Raw genomic sequence first — 14,504 nt, forward strand, 5'->3', positions numbered from 1 at the left:
CTATCACATATTATAACGATGTCTCCGGGGTTGAGGTTGCTGTGCTGCGGGTTGCCGAGCCGAGGCATCAATTGGGGTTTGTACTCTGCTACCCATCGAGCCCAGAACGCTTCGGCCAACTTTTGCGCAGCTTTCCACGAGCGACTGTCTGCTGTGTAGTCTTTATACGAGCCGAAAGGTATCATCCCGCTTGACCTCCCAATTAGAAAGTGATTTGGGGTCAGTGATTCCTCGTTTAGATCAGGATTTACTGGTGTTAACGGTCTCGTATTTATGACATGTTCTGCTTCCAGCAACAGCGTATGCAACACTTCATCTGGGGGCGTCTTTTCTGTTAAGGTGACTCGTAATGCCGCCTTTACAGATCTCACTAATCTCTCCCAGGCGCCGCCCATGTTAGGGGCCCCAGGGGGTATTCTTTTCCAAATTATCTGTTTTCCGGAGGCGAAGACCTTCATCGCGTCGTCATTTTGTTGAAGAGCTTCCGTCACTTCTTTCTCGGCGCCCACGAAGTTGGTTCCGTTGTCGCTATATATGACCGTCGGAGTGCCACGGCGGGACATCATTCGGCGCAAGCTCATGATCATGGAGGATGCAGATAGGGAAGGCACCAGCTCCAGATGCACGGCCCGAGTGGTGAGGCACGTGTAAAGTGCGCCCCACCGCTTCTCGTGTCTTCGCCCGATCGTGACCTGCATTGGGCCAAAATAGTCAACCGCCAAGGCTGTGAACGGCGGCTGATTATGGGCCAGTCTTTCAGGAGGTAAGTCACCCAGGGGAATTTTAGAGGGAGTTCCCCTGTAGGTTCTACACCATTGACACTTGTTGCATATATAGCGAAGGATGCTGCGTAGTCCAATTATGTGGTAGCGCTGTCGGAGCTCGTTCATCACGGTTTGGTGATTGCCGTGGTTAAATACTGCGTGCGTGTGATGCACTAACAGTCGGGTAAATTCTTCCTTCGCATGTAGGACAGGCAGATTATATTCTTCCTTAACTCTGCTATCGAGGTATAATATCCCGCTGCGGTCGAGTTTCACAGCAAGTTTGTGAAAGGGGGACCTCTTCGGAGGTCGTTGCCCAGCCTCTATCGTCTTTATATCGTCCGCGAACGAGATGTTCTGACTCCTCTTGATAAGCAGCAATTCTGCTAGTCTGATGTGATCAGGAGAGATTTCCGTATTTACTTTTCTCTTGAGCAATTTGGCTTTAAATGCCTCAGCCGAGAGCAAGACGGTGGCAGCAGCGCGTACCAGGCGCTTATACTTCGAAAACCTTTCAACTTTAGGCAAGTAATCGTTATTTACATGGTCTACACAGACGTGAACCTGCTTAATTATTCTCTCCTCCCCTGAAGGGGGTAAGGGAGCCGCGGTCCGCTTTTCGCACGGCCATGTCGCGGGTTCGTCTAAAATAAAGCTAGGTCCTGTAAACCATCTGTGTGTCGAACTAAAATTCACCGGAATGCCCTTGGTAGCGTCGTCCGCGACGTTGTCGGCGCTCGGCACCCATCGCCAGTCGGCCGGGGTCGTTGTACTTTCGATCTCGGCTAGCCGGTGCGCGACAAACGACTTGAAAGTACGCGGATCGGATCTAATCCAAGCTAATACCGTTTTTGAATCCGACCAGTAATACGACTTTGTAATTTTGTAGTCAGATTCCCGTTTTACTGACTCTGCTAAGCGGGAACCAAGAACCGCGGCTTGCAACTCTAATCGCGGTATCGAAATTGGTTTCAACGGCGCTACTTTCGCCTTTCCCGTAACTAATCTAGCCGTCTTTGTGTTATTATTCATGCTAACGAAATAAACTGCGGCCGAATAAACTTTTTCGCTAGCATCGCAAAATATGTGTAACTCCCCCTCGCCAGAGGGCGGGGCAGGTACGTATCTTTCTATTTCGAAAGTCCTCAGCAAGTTTAAATTATTAATAAACGACATCCACGTAATGTGGTGTTCCTTAGATATAGGATCGTCCCAACCTACGCCACTACGCCATATTTCCTGAATGAGGCACTTACCTACCATAGTTACCGGCGAAACTAATCCTAACGGGTCGAAAACCGACATGACGGCGCTAGTGACTTGCCTCTTGGTGGGTAAAATTTCCCCTGAAATTACATTAGATGGCGTGTTTCTGAGATTCACGTTAAATCCTAGAGTGTCGCGAGCGTGGTTCCAAATGAGACCTAAAGTCCTTTCTGTATCGCTTTTTCCTAAAGTCGTCGCGCCGCTAATTCGCTTATCGGAAACGTCTTTTATTACTTCGGGCACATTCGACGCCCAACCGCGTAACTCGAACGAAGCGCCTAAGTTAATCCTATACATGGCATTGACCGCTTGCCTGGCTTCGTCCGCGTCGTCGAATGAGTCTAAGTAATCGTCCATATAAAAGTTCCGTTCCGCAGCTTTAGCTACCTTCGGGTACTCTGAACTAAAGTTTTGCGCGTTTTTATTTTTAACATGAATGGCCACGCACGGCGATGAGGCCGCCCCAAAAATAAGCGAGGTCATACGGTATTCTCGCGGGGGGATGTTTCTATCGTCGCCTCGCCACAGAAAACGAAGGCTGTCGCGATCCGACTCAATCACTTTTATTTGTAAGAACATCTCTTTGATGTCCGCTACTACTGCTATTTTTCCTTCGCGGAACCTAACTAAAACGCCGAAAAGCGACTGCAATAAGTCGGGCCCGGTTAGTAGCGCATCATTCAAACATTTTCCCCCACATTTAGCCGCAGCGTCAAAAACCAGTCGCACCTTACCTTTTTGGGGATGAACCACTGAAAAATGAGGTAAGTACCAGGTGCGAGGTGATGTGGCTGGGGTGCTCACTAGTTCTGCGTAACCCGAACTTAGCAAGTTATTTACTTGTTTCGAATACTCTATTTTTAAGTTTAAGTTTTTATCTAATTTGTTCTCTAGATTGTACAGACGGCTTAGAGCTTGTTTCTTATTGTCCGGCATTACTTCATTGTCGGTTTTCCACAATAAGCCTGACTCATACCGATCGCAATCGTTCATTTTATTGCAAGTTCTATTTAAAACAGTTAACGCGCGCTCGTCCGGATCCGCTTTAGGTTTACGCGGCTCTATACCTAACGACTCTATGCTAAAATAATTCCTTATCAATTCTAACGCGGGATCCTCGGACTGCGACGTTCTTACGTGACTTATGAACTGAATATTATTTAAATTACGCGAGCTTGCGTCCTGCCCGTGCAGGACCCATCCTAATTTAGTTAACGACGCCACTGGCTGGCCCTTATTTCCGATACGTAATTGTCGAGACGTAATTAAGTGCCAGTTATCTTGGCCGATAAGTATCGTAGGTTTAGCCTGCTCGTAACACAGTTCGTCTTCTAATTCCGCTAGGTGGCTGCACTGTCTAACTAGGTCCTTGCTTACGGACTGCGGCGTAAGATTCAAATTACTAATCGTGCTCGCGTTCATTTTTTCTAGATTTCGACTACACGCGCCGCGGATTGTTAGCGATATGTTGCATGATTCGGGGTCGTCAATTTGGTTACCGCCTACCCCTTCCAACTTAAGTAGCTGGCTGCGACCCCTGGGTGCTACACTGTCCGCTACCGTACGCTCAACTAGGGTCAATGTAGAGCCCTCGTCCAGCAAGGCGTATGTAGCGGTGGTGCCCACTGGGCCACTTATCTCAACCGGCACTACTTTGAGGTAGGTGTTTGACGCACGAACGTGATTTATTGAGCTAACATTGCCGCTTGCGGGCGGCGCTGCACTGCCGCTGCCGTGTAATAGCTTATTATGAGACGCTTCGCAACCGTTTATACCGCACGGAATATATTTACATCTGAAAGTTCGCCCGTGCGAGTTATTTAGACATCTAAAGCAAAGTTTACTATTTTTAGCTGCGTCCCATCTTTCCGATACGCTAAGTTTGATAAAATCTGCACAATTAATAGTCGTATGGGAGCCTGAACATACGGGACAATTATTTCTATTGGACGAGTTTGACGGCGCTTCCGTCGCGGAGCGTGGCGCTTCTGTCGCGGGGCGCGGCGTGCGATGCTTCGGCCTGAATGGTTCGGCCTTTTTAGCTGAGGGTTTGAACGCGGCTGCTACGGTATTACGCGGCTCGTACGTGACTTCGCAATCTGATCTATCACAGGAACTATCGCTATCATAACGCGTCGATCTATGAGTCCGTGTGCGAGTCGTGTTTACCGCGCGAGGTTTCATCTTGCCTCTCCTTTCCTCCCTAGCTGTTTCGTACGCGAACATCGCGCCGCACTGATCCGCCATAATATTTAAAAATCTAGCCATTAATTCGAGCTCCGGTGCTCCGGGTCGTTCAGATTTGAACTCGTACCACTTATATTTTAAAATAATATTTAACTTGTCGACTATTCGACCCACTAACTCGGGAGAATACAAATATTGTGGCTGGTTAAGTGACTTTATGGCCGCTACCGTGTTTGATATTTTACTCGCGAAACTACTAACATTGCGCCCGTCTTCCGTCATACGGGGTAAACGTTTTATGTTTTCGATTTCGGAGAGAATAAGTAGTTCTGGCCTGCCGTATCGCCGTTCTAGCGTATCTATTATTTCGTACGGGTCCGATACTGTGTATAGCAAAGCTCTAACTGTTTCGCGGGCCGCGCCTCTTAATGATTTTCTTAACCTAGCTACATTTTGAATGTCCGAGAACATATCCGCGGTGTCATTAAAAACGGATTTAAACGCCATCCACTCCGTAATTGTTCCGTCGAAGTGGGGCAACTCATGAATGAATTTAGGCGTCGCTTCCGACCTACTCGAATTGACCGCTTGAACTATCGCGTTGGCTAGCAATGTCATGTCGCTAAGCGACGTGTTACCGGCGCGCGGTTCGATGTTTTCGGTCGGACGCGGGTCTCGTCCCGGGTTTTGAGCGCTTGTTGACGGCCTAACACATTGCTCCGAGATCCAGCCTTCAACTCGGGTTTTATTCGATCTGGGTGGCTGGTCCGCGTCGGTGGATTCTTCTAGCTCTATCCTAGCTATTTCCAGCCGACTCATGGCAGCTGCGGACGCCGCCCTAGCCCGTGCTAGTTCGGAGTTGTGATACTCTAATTCGGCCTGCAACGCGGATAATTTGCTGCTTGCTCTGTCCCCGGGGACGTTAACTATAGTGCCCGGCGCACTTCCTACATTTTCGACTACGTTGTCGATTTGTGCGGGTACTGAATTTAGTTTGGCCCTAGCGTCGGTACGCGTGCTGCTCTCCGTCGTGTCTTCAACGCCGGTGCCTCTGCTCCATGTGTTGGTCTCGTGGGTCGTGGTCTGCCCTGACGATGGCGTCTCTTCCCGCGAGGGCGTGGACTTGCCCGAGCGCAACACACGCGCGTTCTCCATTGCGCACGAGGGGCCCTAACCTTAAAACTAACACTTTTCACTTCACTTAATGTCTTTACGTAACGCGACCTACCAAGCCTACTACTAACAGCCCGGTCAGCTTGCTACCGCGGTGACGCCGAACCGGGAATAGGAATGCAGGGAACAGGAAGGTAGGAACCTCCCGGTAGAGGGCGCGGGCGCTCACGGGTGCATCAGAGTGCGGGAGGAATGTCCGCACCCGTCGTTGCGTGCCAACTTGTGGCCCCAGAGCGTTACCGTACCGTGCCGGCGGGGTCTGACTGTTCACCTGGGTAGGTGTGTGGAGGCGTCAGGTCGTCCACAATGCTTCCGTGCGCTCTGCAGGGGCCGTTTAACACCGCTAGGTGGCCACGCACGTTAATGAGGATTGCTTCCAAGTAATTGGTGGAGGTAAGCAAAGCCAACCACCAACACTCGCGCGTACTTGTTTCTTTCTTCTTTCTTCAGAAGGTAGACGCTGGCCTTGGCTGCAGGGGCTTCGTCTCTTCTCCTGTGTTTTCTCTCTTCAATCTTCTCTCTTCTCCGGGACTGGGCTGCCGTCTTCAGGGCGAGCTTCTCTCTTCTCCAGGGCTGGCTGCAATCTTCAGGGCGAGCTTCTTTCTTCACGAGCTGACGCAGTGATCCGGCTTCTGAAGGACCAGTTGTTGGCGACACGACAAACTCGGCGGGGCCGTGGTCGCCGGGTGGCAGAGCAGTGGACTGTATCTTGAAGGGTGAAGGATGCCGGATGGAAGATTCCTGGAGAAGGAGGTGCAGGAGACGAGAAGGAAACACAGGAGTGAACTTGGTACTGCTTGGAGCGGAGTGTGGTGGTGGTGGAGCAGGGCTTACGCATGCATCTGCTTGGCTTGTCGGAAGTGAATGTGTATGCACCGAGAAAGTGCGTGTTTATATATGAAATTTGTACCGTTAGAGCCCGTGGGGTTCTATCGGTTGTTGTCGAACGAATGCAGTCCGTTTATTGAAATATAACATTTTACACATAATATGACATCAAATGGGATTCTTATAAGCTAATACAATGGTAAACAAACATTCTTATAAGATAAATAAACAATAAAATGTGTAAAACAAAGCCATGTAAAAAAGAGACAACAATAGTTCGAGTGCAACTATGCAAGAAAGAGACAGCAATAACAATTGTGTGAAACACACTACATTCCCGTGCGAAAGGGACAGCAATATTATAAAAATGAGACACAAGATAAACATTTTCCAATAGGAATTACTAATATGAAATCTTAAATCTAAGTGTAAACAAAAAGAGGGAATAAAACTAAGCTATTATTTACAATACTGACTGCACTTAGAGAGTGCTACTTAACTTTAATCAAACTAAGATTTTGATATAAATTATATGCATTTTCTATCAGACCTTTTATCAAATTTAAGTAATCATTAAATGTTTGAGTGCGGCCGTTAAAGTTCAAACAAAACTATTTAACACAACAAAACCTGATCGAATAAAATTGTCCCTGCAGACAATAAAAGTAAAGTTATTCTATTAGCGAGGTACGTAAATTGCGTGTACCTTGTGCCAAGTTCTAATACTTGTTTCTTGGCACTGTAATATTTCAATGTTAAACGAAGACGTGAGCGGATGAAGTGGATAACTAACATTGTACAACATAAGAACAGTTACTCTTTTTTACCCTACGAATAATAAAAATTAAGGAAAAGTAACTCCAATTAAATAATTATACACTTTCCATGCGTATTTAACAATTTTATAATAAATATATTAAAATAAAGTGGAATAAGTGCAAGAAAAGTGTATAATTATTTAATTGAAGATGAATTTCCACCAAGAAGTGACAGTACATTCAATATCATATCTAAAAGTAACAACGTCAAAAAACATGTTCGACTATACTTGTGAAAAATGTGTACCTATGTACACATTTTCAATATATTTGCAATATTGAGGTGGCCTTCAGCGGTATCAGGCTGACGTTACAATATTCTTTTCGAAAGGAACCTTTAAAACGGTAATAGTATGGGAGTTACGTTTCCTTAGTTTTTATTATTCGTAGTTTTCACTCTGACAATTTGAAGAAACCTTCATGATCTAGCGTAGATAAATATATTTTATATTTCTAGCCATACATAGAATCCATATGGTCCTCAAGCCATTTATCCAAAAAAATGACAGTTTTCAATTTGTTAGTTACCCACTTCATCCACTCGCTTCTTCAAACGTGTATTTACGGTCGGTCCAGATCGCTGGCCCGCGAACCCCGTGGCGCCGGTACGCCTAATGTCCGTGCTAGCATCGATAAACATTTTACAATACATCAATCGTATACACAAATAGAGGATTATGCGGCTCGGCGAAATTTATTATCTTTGAGTGTTGTTTGTATTGAATGTATGTTCTATGTAATAATGGTCGGTTTCGCAAGAGTACAATGCTATACTATAAAATTATCGGTGCCTTTTACCTGATAATGCGGACATGTTGTCTTATGTACTTCCGATATTTATTCCCTTTACTGGTAGTACGGGAGCCCTAGAACGATATTGTTTATTACTATCAAGCTAATTTGTGAGTAGTTTATTTTGATAAGACGAACAACATTTTTATATGCGAAAAATCTCGAAAGTGGTAGCTAACAGAGATAGAAAGGATTTCATACTTTGACTTGATGGTCCTAAAATATGGACTGTTTTATTTGTAGGACAATGTTACTCTTAAATTATATTATGACTATTAATCTATCAATATACAAAAAATCTGCTCGTTAGGGTTCCGTTATAGGGTTCTGTAATCAACAAAACTTGGTTGAACTGATCCATAAAACGGAACCCTAACAAGCTGATTTTTTGTTGAAAATAATAGCTTTTTTTTCACCTAATTGTCATCCTGTGTCTCAGCTTGTAGAGAATAGAGATCCTCACTAAGGCATCATTTAGGTTAATACTTGCATCTCTCACAAAACGGAATAGAATAAAGTTATTCGGACCCCTAGCTGCATTTTAAAAGACCTATTTAGTTGTATCGCTAAAGGGAATCGCTTTAAGCGTTTCCAAAGATGTCTCTGCACCATTAGACAGGCGTGTAGAGCTTTGTCTTTGTCCCCACCAATTAGTCCGGGCTGGAACACCTCTCGCCATTATTGCTTAATAGATTACGGCTCACCTCCTTAGCCTCTTTGTATCCTTAACGTGAATAAATCAGTTTGATATACCTAGAAACCGTTAATATAATGGTCTAAAGTAATGCAAAAGTTCAAAAATTATATATATTTTTAATAAATACAAAATATTTAGAACTGTACGTCCTCCTAACTGTACATGATTCAAAAGCATCTAGTTTTTCGTCTTTTCGATAAGCGGTTCAAGATAACATGCTTTTTTATGATGATTTGCATTTGGGAATACCTGGTTTATCATTTAAAATTAAAAATCCGCCAAGTGCGAGTTGGACTACCGTACGAAGGGTTCCGTCCACAATAGAGCAAAAATAGGCTGAAAATTGTGTTTTTTTTTTGTATATAGTGTAATATTTAATTGAGTATTTCGTGAATTATTCAAGTGCCTATGTGTTGCCGTTATTGATATCGAGCAAAAAATAGCAAAAAATCACGTTTGTTTTGTATGGGAGCCCCCCTTAAATATTTAATTTATTTTGTTTTTAGTATTTGTTGTTATAGTGGCAACAGATATACACAATCTGTCAAAATTTCAGAAGTCTAGCTATAACGATTCTTGAGTTACAGCCTGGAGACACACAGACAGACAGACAGACGGACAGACATCGAAGTCTTGGTAAAAGGGTCCCGTTTTTACCCTTTGGGTATGAAACCTTAAAAATAAAACAGTTTTTGTAAAAGTAACTTGGCTCATCTTGGCGGGGGGCACTCCCGTGCACCCAGATTCAAAATGTTATGTAGTTAGAACTCTACCTTTTCCTGTTGTAACTGTACGCGACTCAAGCATCTAATTTTTCGACAAAATGTTCGATTCTAGAATCTATAGAGTAAAGTGGATAATAAATTAAGCAAAATATATACTTAAGATAAAGCTAACACGTTCAATTCAACAATACGCCTACACCTCCATAACAGTGGAACGATCAAAATGAACTGAGCGTGTGATAATGTACGTATAGTTTGAGTCGCGGCTTCTCTGTACGTTAGGAAAGATCATTTTTCACTGCTTTCACGTCGGAAGGAATAGGTGTGTATTTGTTTGGGCTGACGGCTCGAAATATATAAATCAGGCTCTGCCCACTGTGTACGAACTCAGGAAACTTCTATTATAGTAACAGTTTTTGTCTCTGTGATTTCATGAGTAATCGTTTTCTAACGACACGCTATTTGAATGGACAAGTGGACAAAGATTTGTAAGGACTTTTGGGGAAGTCCATAAACTACTTCCTTCGCTGTCTTATTAATTGGTATGTCATGGAGTCTGATAGGCGCTCTACAAAAAAGTATATGCCAGAAATATTCTTCGGAATCTTCATTGAAAGCCAACAAACAGATCATCCGGCAACAAGAGTTATATTTAAATACATGTTATGACTATTTAATGTGTTTCAATGTTTATTTATTCAATTTCAACACCTGTTCATTTTCACATATTAAATAATTAATAATGTTTTCGTTATTCAAATTTATTATTTAGAGTTTCTAACTCTAAGTAATAAATTTGAATAACGAAAGGTTCCAGGAAGGGATGATTAATAAAATAATAGGTACTTAAGTATTATAATCAAATGTCAAGTAAGTAATACGATTATAACTTTGTTTAATATTTTTCTGTCTGTTCTTCCATTAAAAACTTAATGCACGCGAAAATATTAAGTTAATCATGAAATTATATACAATGAGTATCTTAATTCAATTTATAGTTCATAATAATATTATATGAAGTGCCTAAAGAAGCCCGTGAGGTGCAAAAGTGTGCTAAGCTAATATTATAACCCTGTAAGTGCTGTCAACTCAATAAGGCAAATATGAAAAATCCCGCAAAGCCTTAGATGGTGAACTAATTTTATACATAGCGTGAAATTTAAACCTTGGTAAATGTTAAATTGATGAATAACAATTCTATGTTTCATACTATGAGAAGTAGTAAAAGTTTATTACTTCTAGTAAAGATCTACTGTTATTATTACTAGTAGTACAAAGAGCTAGTAATGAAACGCTAAAATTGTTTTATACATAAGCAAACCAGAACAAATTAACGAAAAAAGTTAACGATTTTTACGTACAAAAACCACCTTGAGGCTTGAGCATGAAAGTAAAACCGCAAGCAACGCGCGGAGCAAAAAGGTGTGGACACGTCCGGCCGTGAGTTACGAGCCCGTGCCCGTAACAACTGGCTACCCTACAATATTTACTGCAGTCCAGAGTCCTCTGATAGGACCTTTATGCCGAATATATAAGGTTCACTATTTGAAGCTCACGGGTAAAATAACCATAAACTAAATGCGCCTGTGGCCGAAAGCCTGTAATTCATATTTCTAAGTTTGAACATTGTGAATTTTTTTTCACCTATTTAAATAGACAAAATAAAAGTCAATGTGTAAAAATTTGTGGCAGCAAGAGTACAGAATCTGTGGGATATACTGTTTTATAAACATTATTTAAATTTTATTTTCCGATATTGTGACATTTCCTGCACAATTTTTAGGCTGTGTATTTTGTTTGCTTATGGATGCTAATTATAGTTATACCATGTCGGGCTTCAAGGAGACGGACTTTAAGCGCAAAAAAAATATCTCTCTAAGAATGACTCTTCTAACCAGTCCAGACTAAAATTGGGTGTAGTATTCATATTTTATTCTTAGCAAATAACATAGTACATGTCTAAAAACAAAAATAGATAATGGCTGCGTTTCAAATAAAATTATACAACAGTTACGCACAACAATTTGGTGCTAAAATCAACAAATCGGTGTTATATGGTTATCCCAATAGTAAATATTGTTGTATTTGTTATGTACTCTGGTTAGCATTATTACGTAATAAATGTCGGCTGTCACAAGCGGCATTCGGTAACGGTAAAAGTGGCCGAATTGGCCGAATTGGCCGAATTCTGAATAGTGCTCGATTATGTTTGTGGTCACTCTAATATTGACACTCGAATATTTTAGTGGAATGTATTTATTCGTGTTTTGTAACAGTTTTCAGACTCTGGTTGGAAGGGAAAATTATTAAAAAATTACCCTAGACTTTAATTCTATTAACACCTCCATCGTGGGTATCGCAGACAATAGATTTTAAATTGTTATGCGGCAGCCGGCTGCCGCTTGGGGCTAGTTAACAGAAGAATGGTAAGCTATTCAGCATAACTCAGTAAGGAAACACTTCCTAAGATATCCCACAATAGCATAATTTAAAGCTGATATAATATTGGAATGGAAGTCAAGACTGCGTATGAACTTTGGTTCATATTATATGCTATTTGTACCACAATAGTTTTCGTCAATATAAACACCGTCCACAATAACATACGGTTAACTTTTATTTTGTCGTATTCTTCTGGCGTTTGGGAGCAGAATTACTGTTCGCGACCAAACATTGTAGTCCGTAACCCGGAGTCCGGACCCCGGGGGGATCCATTGTTGGCTCTAACCCGCATCCAATTGAATTAGGATAAAAATAAAACTTGTAACCGAGTAAACTACAACTTATAAAACCGTTTATGAATCGTATAAGATATCGCTGATATAAAACGTACTGAAACCTAAGTATGTTACCAGATATAAGGCTAAGCAACTAAATTATACTGTTCGTTGTTTAATTTTGTAGAAAATTCTAAATATATTCACAGGAGTATGCATATACGCAGGACGTAGCTATTGTTTTATAGTGCTCCTCTCGATCCTTTTTTACTAGAATATTCTGCATAATGTTTTAAATAATGGGCATGTAATATGTTTTTATAAACGTACTGTTAACAATGAAAACAGTGATTTTTAATACATTGTTCATTTTGTTCTCTCTGAGTTACTGTGCGGCTGCTCATATTATGTAACGTACGGTAAAAACGCCAGGTGTTTTACACCAAGATATTTCTCTAACAAACTGTGATTACGCTCATTTTTTGTTTTTCCCGCTTTGTCGAATTAAATTAATTTTGCCCGACATAGGATTGTCGGAAGCTTATGCTTTTATGGGATTAAAAAATTGTGCCCGAAACGAATTTCATAAAACGGTGAAGAGTAAAGGCTACAAATTGGAGCCAGCCAATTAATTGTTGACTTTCACACAATAACATGAAAATAAAACCTGTGGTATCTATGTACTAAGTATGAGAAACGTTCTTTTTACAATGTAAGAAAATTTCGAATTATGTATTTCATAATCTTATATCTTTAAACGAGCAATTCTTGTATATATATAAATATATAATTGGAATCTCGGAATCGGCTCCAACGATTTTCATGAAATTTAGTATACAGGGGGTTTCGGGGGCGATAAATCGATCTAGCTAGGGATCATTTTATTCGTGTTTTATCGAATACCGAGCAAAGCTCGGTCAAATAGCTAGTGATTATATTATTACAGTATTGCATTAATGTTTTCATTAGTAATTTTTCTTAATAAAAATAAATAACGAAAATGTTTAAATGTTCTTTGAGTAACATAAATAGAGCACTCGTCACTGCTAAGAAAACGTGGCACAGTTTAATCTAGTCTCCACCAAACAGCTCGATATTGTGTTATAAATATTCTACTATATTGTTGCAGGAGCCGGCAGGCATCGTGAACAACGGCGGCCGACACATGTCAATGGTAAGAGTTAATATTTCCCGGGGAACTGTCGCCGTTTAATAAAATATCAGCCGGGATCCTCCCGTCTTTTATTATTCAGTCAAATCCACACTGCGCCAAATGTTACGTCGACTCACGTCGATAGCCTTAAATGCTGAAATATTATTGCTTTTCCACCTAAAACACAACAGGAATTGGCAGCGATGTATTCGTATATTTAATGAAGTTTAAATGTTTGGGTTTTATTTCTTACTTTATTTCTTAATATTACTTCATCCCATTCAGATTCTAAAGTCCCGTGCGATTACCATGAGCCGAGCGTTACTCGAGAGGTCAACATTTCGAGTTTTGATATGAAAGCGAGTAATATTCCGAAGCGAGATAAAAAATTCAATAAGTTTCTTACATTTGCAATAGGAACGCTAAGGTGACCTCGTAAAACAAATTGCTATATCCCCCCGCCCGACTGCCGGCCGGCCATCCGAGGAAATCACTCAAAGGTCGAATTACCGACTCTCTCGCGCGTCACGCGGGCCAGCTCGGGGGACAGTTTTCATAAAGGGTAGCATACCATTCCGACGAATAAAATTCCTTCTTCTCGGTCCCCGGACGTCTTTTCCCGGGCCGAACTCCGGCTAATTGTTTGATGCGATAACGCTCCTCTCGGAAGCGAAAAACTTTTTGTATCTCGTTCCAATTTTTCCAAAACGACTTTTACATTTTTCGCCTACAAAGTAATGTACGTAAATTAAAAAACCTTTTGTTCTATCGAACTTTGTGCAACCTTATTTAGTATAATCGCCGAAGTTTCTCCGAATTGGGGCCCGAATTTTCTTTATCAATCTCTGCGGTGCCGCACCATCGAGATCATGGCGTCCGATTCCACGTTGAAAAAGAAAGTTGTAATTAAAATGATTTACTGTGTTCAAAATTGTGCTATGAATAAAACACGACGTTTACATAATATAAGACCCAGAAATTTTATTTCAAATATGCAACTTAAATTCCTTTTATAATTTCGAAACTAACATTTTCCTAGTAGCCAGGCATAAGAAATTCAGTTTGAGCGCTACAAACGCATATTCTCGGAGGGAGGTGTGCGATATTAAAACGAGAAGTTTCGGAATTAGCCGGCAACAATGGACGCTACAAACAACTCCGGAGCATTCTTGGCTCCCGAGTCCCATGTTTGTTTCAGCGCTCTCAAAGCCCCTCCCCCTGCCTACTTTAAAATATCCACATTTTGCACGAGGTGGTATCTAAGAAGGTGAGACTTACGACGCTAATGGTTCCTCCATTTAAACTCTAATTACTGGGTCGTATGGACGAGTCTCTCGCTAAAGAAAAGATACGTTTCAAACAATTACAAAGGGAATTCTTAATT

The 14,504-nt window shown here is 41.6% G+C and overlaps 1 protein-coding gene across 2 annotated transcripts in view; it reads left to right on the forward strand.

Annotated features, from left to right (window-relative positions):
• LOC121726471 (leucine-rich repeat neuronal protein 1-like) overlaps positions 1 to 14,504 on the forward strand; it is a 198,682-nt gene that overhangs the window by 104,649 nt on the left and 79,529 nt on the right. For both annotated transcript variants that reach the window (XM_042113968.1, XM_042113891.1), the window contains one exon: positions 13,097 to 13,141. In XM_042113968.1, coding sequence (XP_041969902.1) covers positions 13,097 to 13,141 — 45 coding nt within the window. The remainder of the gene's footprint in view (positions 1 to 13,096; positions 13,142 to 14,504) is intronic.

The sequence above is a fragment of the Aricia agestis genome, chromosome 1 (genome assembly GCF_905147365.1).
Source record: "Aricia agestis chromosome 1, ilAriAges1.1, whole genome shotgun sequence".
In the NCBI taxonomy this organism is placed as follows: domain Eukaryota; kingdom Metazoa; phylum Arthropoda; class Insecta; order Lepidoptera; family Lycaenidae; genus Aricia; species Aricia agestis.